Genomic DNA, 8,771 nt, shown 5'->3' with positions numbered 1-8,771 from the left:
AGTAATTGCTGCAGGCAAAATTCATAGTATATTTGCATAGTCTCAAATTATCTGCCCCCAAATATTTATTGATTACTGTAGTTGTTTTCAAGCATATATTCACACATTCATTGACAATCCTGTCTCTAGGAGGTAGAGTTTAATTCCCCACCTTTTTAGTATGGGCTACATTTAGAAACCAGCTTCTAACAAATAAGAGTATGAAAAGGGAAAAGTAGTAACTTTACAAGTGGAGAAACCCAGAAGAGAACCTTAACCAAATGATCAAAGTTAACATCACCAGTGATAATTCGTTCTAATATCATATAATCCTGACATTAGATGAAAAGGGCACTTTACCTCTGTAGTATTCTTTCTCAAAATCAAAAATCCCAATCTAACCATAAGAAAACATCAGAAAACCCAAACTGAGGAACACTTTACAAAATACCTCACTCTTAAAATGTGTCAAGGTAATGAAAAACAAGGAAAGACCAAGAAACTGGCACAGGGTAGACTAAATAGACATGTTAGCTAAATGCAACATTGTTTCCTGAATTGAATCCTGGAACAGAAAAAGGACATTAGTAGAAAACCTGGTGAATGAATCGTTTTTATTTAATAGCAGTGCACAAATGGTAACTTCTTAGTTTTTATAAACGTATCATAATTACTAGGCAAAGTTGGGTGTGAGGTATATGGAAACTGTGGCATTCCTTATAGCTAAAGTTATTTCAAAATGAAACGTTTAAAAAATAGACCACGGTGGCTCACGCTTGTAATCCCAGCACTTTGGGAGGCCAAGGCGGGCGGATCACGAGGTCAGGAGATCGAGACCACGGTGAAACCCCGTCTCTACTAAAAATACAAAAAATTAGCCGGGCGTGGTGGCGGGCGCCTGTAGTCCCAGCTACTTGGAGAGGCTGAGGCAGGAGAATGGCGTGAACCCGGGAGGCGGAGCTTGCAGTGAGCCGAGATCGCGCCACTGCACTCCAGCCTGGGCAACAGAGCGAGACTCTGTCTCAAAAAAAAAAAAAAAATAGACCAGACTTCTTTTTCCTTCTCTTTGAATGCCTTTGGTACAGACTGAATCTCAAGAACTCAAAATAAAACTCTTAATGAATGAAAGTGACCTAATAGTTGAGGAAATAAGTGAACGTGTCATTAAAGAAATTTATTATTTAGTGAGAAAGGGGGGTTTGACAGATCACAATTGACAGCAATTTCTAGAAAAAAATGAAACAATTCCATATTTATATCAAAAATTGGAACCACTTACTAAACTAGTTGCATACATATATATGTATGTGTTATATGTATGTATGCATGGAACTATTCTCTAAACAGTGTTCTGCCACTTTTTTCACTAAAAATATAGCTTTAATACAATTTCATGTCACTATATGTGCATAATTTTACTCCTTTTTGTATCTGAAAAATTTCCGCACTATAATTTATTTAACGATTCCCGTATTAATGGAAATTTTAATTGTTTCCACCAACTTGACATTTCCACATTGGAATGGTTTACAGAGTTGAACCAGATATAGTTTTTGTCCTTGTGGCACTTGGAGACTAGTGAGGGATACAAAGTAGAAAGCCAACAAAACAGGGTGAAAGTATTAGGATGGGTAAATACCGAGTCTAAAGAGTCATGTAGCACTGGCAACTAATGCAGAATCAAGAGGTCAGCAAAAGCTTTCTTTGCATTATAAACTGAATTTTTAAAAGCACCTGATCTGCAGCAACAACACACTCTCCCCGACAACTGTGCTTCTGCCACAGGAAAGAGTTGCCCGGCCAGCTGAGATGTGCTTCTCCACCAACCCAGCATGATCCTCTACATAGATGCAGACCTCAAGCCTTAAGAAAAGCAATCTCAAAAATCTTGCTGAGGTGGATCTTGAGCATGCTGTTACATATTAAAAGTTTAAGCAGTCAGGCATGATGGTCAGGCCTGTGATTCCAGCACTTTGGGAGGCCGAGCGTGAGGATGGCTTGAGCCCAGCAGGTTAAGGCTGCAGCGAGTTGTTATCATGCCACTGCATTCCAGCTTGGGCAACAGTGTGAAACTCTGTCTCAGAAAAATAAGTCTAAGCAAACCCACTCAGGGCCATTTGAAATGGCAGTAGTTACAACACAGCACTTTAGGTTCATAGCAATCCATAAGCATTATGTTCTGGATAACTAGAAACTTCTTGCCACAATCATCTACAATGTATGCAGCATTTAGCTGTGAGTTCAGGCAGTGTACAGAATCATGTGGAAAAGATCATAAGTATCATACAAGCTGTGCTTCAAGTTATATTCACTTACCTAAATGTGGCCAATGACTATTCTGGATATTTTGCAGAATATCCAGATACATTGTGAAATGTATTGTTGCCAAACTTGAAAAACATACCATTATGTCAGGGAATGTGGTGACGGGGGATGACAGAAGAGTTTCTTCTTTCTGGAGCACAAACAATCTAAGTAGAAATAAGCCCAGGCTCTGTGTGTACCAGTTGCACCAAAACATGGGTGGGCTACCCTTGGTTGTGCAAAGTAATGGAATGTGCTGAATCTGCTTTCATTCTGAAGGGGCAAATCATCTCAGATGGAGGCTGCTGGAGTGCACACCATAGGATCTGGTAGCTAAAGCTTTGGATCTGGGGAAGATTTTGCCATGTAAGGAGTGATGCTTTCAAGACGTACAGATCATGCTAAAGAAGTGATAGATAAGAATGGTCAGCTCAAGTTCTATAGGAAGACCTTTGAAACAGCAGTGAAAAAAAAATGCAGGAGGAGTTGCTAAATATAGAGTATCAGAACACAAGACTATGGAAGGAACATAGAAAACACTATTCTGTATACTATAGTCTTATATCAGAGCTTTCTGGATACTCGAATTGTAAAATGCTGACTGCTTTCTCCTCCTCTCACATAACCTGGAGGACTTTGGACTTTGGAACTATCTCTAGTGCTCTCTTGGTGCACAAAAACAGGACATTGATTGGCTCAGAGGCCCAGGGTTTCTACTCTCCGGAACTCATATCCTTATTGTTAAAATTAACGTGTACACCTTTTTCTTTCCTTTATAAAAAGATAGTTTTTACTTCAGTAGAATGCTATTTTCAAAAATTTACTTATATTTAAAATCTACTCTGATTGACTTAATTTCAAAGGTAGCTGAGTGTTATATTGACACACTGAAATTGCCCCGGAACAAGGATGAAGTTGAAGGCCTGTATCACCTGGCTCTTTGTCAGGTGTGTACCAGTGAGCTAACTAATCTCTACTGTGAGTATTTAGGAAGACAAGGTCAATAACCTTTGCCAATAGCTCCATAAACATGGTATTAATATTGCTGTGGCTATATGTAAAGCAGAATAAGTAAAGGAGAGTACAATAAAACTTCTGCTTCAATTTTGTGCAGGCAAAATGAAGTTCGTCTGTGAGCCAAATGGCAAACAGCTCTTTCTGAGACCCTGAGATTTCTGAGACCCACTGTTTAACATTACTAGAGCCACTAAAGAAGCATAATAGCTGGAGCCTTATCCTTGCTCCCTACCCTCAACTCACATCTGACCATCTTCCTGGTTAGATACCCTCCACCCCCAACACACACATACACACACACACACACCCACACACACACACACACGGAAAGGTACATGGTAACCTTTGTTAAGGGTTACACGAAGGGTGCAGATCTCATGTGCAGCAATGACAGAGGAGGGAGAGATCACTTCCAGCTTCAGAGGCTGGGTGATTAGGTCTTGGCCTCTAAGAATGAGCAGCACCAGGATCTAGGAGGAAGAGGAGGGCAATCAGGAACAAGAAAATGACAAACAAGGACAAAGAGAGAAGTATAAGGCATACTTGGGCACAGTGACTAAGGGTTGTTTATTATTCTTATTTTTCAATTTTTACTTTGATCTCACTGCTTCTGTAGACAATGAAGTAAGGGTTTATTTTGGATGGGGCAGAGAAGGAGATGATGAGGCTAGAAACATGTCCTGAGGCTCAATTCTGATGGAGGCTGAATGTCAAGATAAAGAGTGCAGGATTTACTTGGTGAGTGGTGGGGTTACCATCCAGGGTCACTGAGCAGGAGAATAACCATTGAAAGCAGGGACAAGGTAATGTGTAAGTGGATTAAAGGGAGAGAGGGAGGCGCTGGAGGCAGGAAGTCCAGAAGTGAAGCAATAAGGGCCTAAATCTGTACATGAATGTTTACAGCAGTTCTTTTCATAATTGCTTAGAGCTGGGAACAACTCAAATGTCCTTCAGCAGGTGAATGAATAAGCAAACTGTGGAGTAGCTAAATAACAGAATACTACTCAGCAAAAAAGAGAATAAACTATTGATACATGCAACAACTCAATCGGATGTCCAGGGCATTATGATGAGTGAAAGAAGCCAGTCCCAAAAGAAGCCAGTGCACAAAAATTGAAAAATGAAATCATTTACATAATATTCTGAATAAGACAAAAGTGTAGTAATGAGGAATATATTAGTGGTTGCCAGAGTTTAGGGAAGGCGGTCAAATAGGACTACAAGAGACAGCATGCAGGAGTTTCTGGGGGTGATTGAACTGTATCCTGATTGCAGTGGTGGTTAAACAAATCTATACATTGGTTAAACTTCATAGAAGTGTACACACACACAAAGTCCATTTTGCTGCTGATAATTTTTCTTTTAAAAGATCAGAGTTGTTCCTCACTAAATGGTTACATTTAAAAGAGTGGAAGCATTTGGTGATAGGCAATGATTAAATCTTTATAATTTGCCAGTTATATTTATATCAAAAGCTCTCTCTCAAACAATAGAACATTTATCCCTCAAGTGTGGAAGAAATTTGTCATGCTTCAACTATAAATCATTAAATCCAAAAAATATTTATTTTTTTCCAACCGTTCTTTTCTCTTCTCTGGTGGGTGTTATTGTTGGCTAAGGTATCCTGCTGTGACCACCCTAGACAAAAGACCCCCTCTGCCTTCTTCTGACTCTCCAGCTGGCTCCATTGGCCAGAATGCCACTCCAGGCACCACCATCCTTCCAAGTACCAGTGGATTCTCAGTTGCAGGGATATCAGTTTCCTGTTTAATATTATTTTTTACAGCAATGTTGTTCTCTTTGCTTTCTAATCATAACAATTATGCATGTCAATAGTTCTTTTAATGGGACACAGTGGATGATACCAGACTATCTCAAGAGTGCCATGAATGAATGAAAATGCCATGCAAAGAAGCCTCATGCCTGATGGTGAGATACAGAGAACTCTCTTTTCTGAGTGTTTCATGAGTACATGAGTTATTTCTCAACAACAAAATGTTTTCCAAGAAACATATTTCTTTGAGTTCCAAAAGAATTTTACTCAGTGGAAAGCAGGCTTTTCTGTGGACTTATCTGATTAACAAGATACTGAATCCTACAGAGGAAATGGGGAGGAAGTCTGCCTGAAGCCTCCAAGTGAAACCTTAGTGGATGCCACCAGTGGTCATCAATGAAAAAGATCAGACATCCAACACTTGATAACTTGAGTTCTGCCAGAAATAGAAAGAGTAGTAGATTACCTATATAAAATTGCCAACAAGAGAAAACTGGGCCTCCTTCCACACATTAATTTGGGAGTCAATTTTTTAAGTGCTGTTTGGTAAGATTTTTAAAAATTCTAACACATCAATAGGTTTTGAATACTGTCATTTCATTTCCAGCCATTAGAAAACTTTTCCAAAGTCTTACACATTGATATAACTAATTTGTCTTTCATATTAAGTGTTACATATTGCTTATGAGGCATCCGTTTTCTGATACCATTTTTAAAAGTATGCTGATTGCTGAAAACATAGAACACAACAGAAAACTATTCGAGAGGACTAGTGAAATCCTCCACTTTCAACCTTCTTTGCCAGCCCCCCCTTCCCGATCTACCACCTTTGCCCATTTCAGTGCTGGATAGGATTCCAGGGGAAATGGTGGACTTTAGGGGTCTTGAAGGAGGGGAGGTGGGAGTACTGGGGGCAGGAGAAAGAGATGATTCCTCAAAGAAGGAGAAATGGTCGTTACCCCTAAAAGGCTGATCCTCCTGGTAATCTGAGAAAGGCGAATAAATACTCCAGGGCGAAGATAACAGTTTATTGCCTCTGATTGGCAAATACGAAAAAAGATTGACAGTATCAAGTGGAGGGAACGCAGCGGGCGGGCAGCAGTGTTAATGGGAGGGGTAACTGGGGACTCGAGTTCAGTGATGACGCGACTCTCACGTGACCAGGAGTCGACGTGTGCAGAAGTCCTTATAGTCCAGGGCCTGTTTCCCTGTAGCAGCTCCCTATTGCTGGAGAAGGAGAAAAGTGCCCAAGATCCTTTCAGGTTAGTATAAAGGTGGGCGCTGACTTGGAGACCCGGGGGTCGAGGAGGCCGAGAGCAGAAAGCAAGCGGGGCCGGCACTGCTTTCTCCACTCCTGTTCCGCCAAACTCCCATTTTGTGCAGGAAATTTGGGGCTGTTTGGTGGGGGATGGCGGGTGGAGAGAGAGAAGGGTAGCTAATTAAGGGTCCTGAGAGAGAGACATAGAAACTGTTTGGAAGAAACTTGCTTTTCCTACTCCCTGCTTGCAGAAAAACGGTGGGCACAGAGGAGGGCGGGGTTGCCATAAAAGGAGGGCGAGGATGAGGACGTGGGACACTTTACACCAACATGGCCTAGAATCATGAAAGGGACCCGTGATCCAGGTACTAGTCTGCTCACCAAACACTCCCATCTGTCTGCAGGATATTTGGTTTTTTGGGCGCGACACAAATCGAGGTGAGGGAAGAGAGAGGAAAATCCCCTGAATCCCTGCAGGTCAGTTTTTGTAAAGGTGCAATTGCTTCGGGTCTCTTTGGGTGGGGGTGGAAGTGTGAGTGACACCAAAGCACATCCCGGGGTCGCAGCAGCCCCTCCCCATCCGGATTAAGTGCCAGAGGCCGGTGCCGAGCCTGCAGCGGAAATGAGGCGGGGGAGGAGGAGGCTTAAGAGACGCTGAAGGGGGAGGGGAGGCCAGAGACTGGACCAGCCCTCTCAGGTGAGAGGCTGGAGGTTGAGAGGGCTTGGGAAAGTCTGAAGGGCGGGAGTGTTGGAGACCAGAGGCGGGAGAAGGGTTAATTGCTTCCGTACTGCTCCCATTTCAGTATTAGGAGAGGCTTGTAGCAGGGCCTGCTGGGAAGATGGTGGGCAGGAGCAGGAGGAGAAAGATGGAGCTGGAACGAAAGGGGGCGGGAAGGGAGGTGGAGTCAGGGGAGTTGTGAGCCTGAGGATCCAGCTTTCTCTAGTTGGAAAACTTTTGACAATTAGGGTACTGAGACAGAAAAGCCCAGTCGCTATGGGACCCCACACTCTGACTGCTGGTCTGTTTGCCTGGAATCTAGTAGTTTTGTTTCCTTGTTTTCTAGGATTAATTTATTCAAAAAGGAAATAAAAAATACTCAATATGCAAAAGTCTTGTGAAGAAAATGAGGGAAAACCACAGAACATGCCAAAGGCCGAGGAAGATCGCCCTTTGGAGGATGTACCACAGGAGGCAGAAGGAAATCCTCAACCTTCCGAAGAAGGTGTAAGCCAGGAAGCAGAAGGAAACCCCAGAGGAGGGCCGAATCAGCCTGGCCAGGGATTTAAAGAGGACACACCCGTTAGGCATTTGGACCCTGAAGAAATGATAAGAGGAGTAGATGAGCTTGAAAGGCTTAGGGAAGAGATAAGAAGAGTAAGAAACAAGTTTGTGATGATGCATTGGAAGCAAAGACATTCACGCAGCCGTCCTTATCCTGTGTGCTTTAGGCCTTGAATTCATTTTTGCCTAATATTAAAATCTGGCCCCAGCTTTCTTTTCTGTTAGCATTTTCTGATGTATCTTTGACCTCCATTTTACTTTTAATCATCTGATGAAATTTTGTTTTAGGTAGTTTCCTTGGTACCAGCATCTCATTGGATTTTGGATTTTGACCCATTTTCCAGGTCTATTTTTCAATTGGAAACTTTCACACATTTGCATGGGAATATGTTCATTCCATATTGTAAAGTAAAACATAACAGGTTATGGCAAAGCAGCATATTTAATATCAGCTCACATATATAGGATAAAATTCCAAACTTTGTGTGTGTGCGTGTGTGTATACATACATCCATATAACATATATCACAAACTTAACCAAGCTTATTTCTGTGTGGTGTGAAATTTTATTTGTTTTCTTCTTTTTATTCTTTTTGCTTATATGTACTTTTTAATGAATACGTGTCTCACACACAAAAAGAATTAAGGATTTTTTTTACAAGTAAGAGTCAAATAATTTGCAACCAGCTTATGAGGGCAATGGGGGCACCTAAACTCTTGATGAAAGAACTATAAAAAAGAAATGTAAACCTCAAATTACCTCTGGATCTCTTAGCCAGAGGAATAAACTGGCAATTATTACATATACACACGTTTAAGACTCAGTCTTTTCATGGGGAAAATATTTGCTTCACAGGGCTGCAGTGGGGAAGAAATGAGGCAGTAACAGCTGTGCTCAGGGGGATCTTGTTCCCACCTGTGCATACGGAATCCCAACCCACTATAGAAGCACCAATATTTAAGGGAGGGCCTGGCATGACGCAACTTGTACTCAGGATCAAGTCCGGTAGGCAGAGGTGGGGGCTTCCCTATCAGTCCTCTGCTATTGAACCCTGTCTCCTCCCCTGGGTCCTGCCATGCCTGCCCAACACTGCTGCCTCTTCTGCTGAGTGCTGTGCTCCCTGCTGGCCCCACTCCTGCTGATGCACTGCAGTCCT

General features: G+C 42.0%; 1 protein-coding gene across 2 annotated transcripts; it reads left to right on the top strand.

The window, feature by feature from the left end:
• Positions 1-6,198: 6,198 nt before the first annotated feature.
• Positions 6,199-8,421, top strand: TCEAL8 (transcription elongation factor A like 8). 2 transcript variants are annotated; one of them, XM_003276493.3, is made up of 3 exons: positions 6,199-6,336; positions 6,737-6,809; positions 7,397-8,421. In XM_003276493.3, the coding sequence occupies exon 3, from the start codon at positions 7,435-7,437 to the stop codon at positions 7,786-7,788; it is 354 nt and encodes a 117-aa protein (XP_003276541.1). In that variant the 5' UTR covers positions 6,199-6,336; positions 6,737-6,809; positions 7,397-7,434; the 3' UTR covers positions 7,789-8,421. The 2 variants fall into 2 exon arrangements, with proteins under 2 accessions (XP_003276541.1, XP_003276540.1); XM_003276492.3 differs by lacking the exon at positions 6,737-6,809 and having other exon boundaries at positions 6,221-6,336.
• Positions 8,422-8,771: the final 350 nt, after the last annotated feature.

Source organism: Nomascus leucogenys, chromosome X, assembly GCF_006542625.1.
Source record: "Nomascus leucogenys isolate Asia chromosome X, Asia_NLE_v1, whole genome shotgun sequence".
Taxonomy (NCBI): domain Eukaryota; kingdom Metazoa; phylum Chordata; class Mammalia; order Primates; family Hylobatidae; genus Nomascus; species Nomascus leucogenys.
The sequence above is the reverse complement of the archived record's forward strand: the minus strand, read 5'-3'. Positions and strand labels throughout refer to the sequence as shown.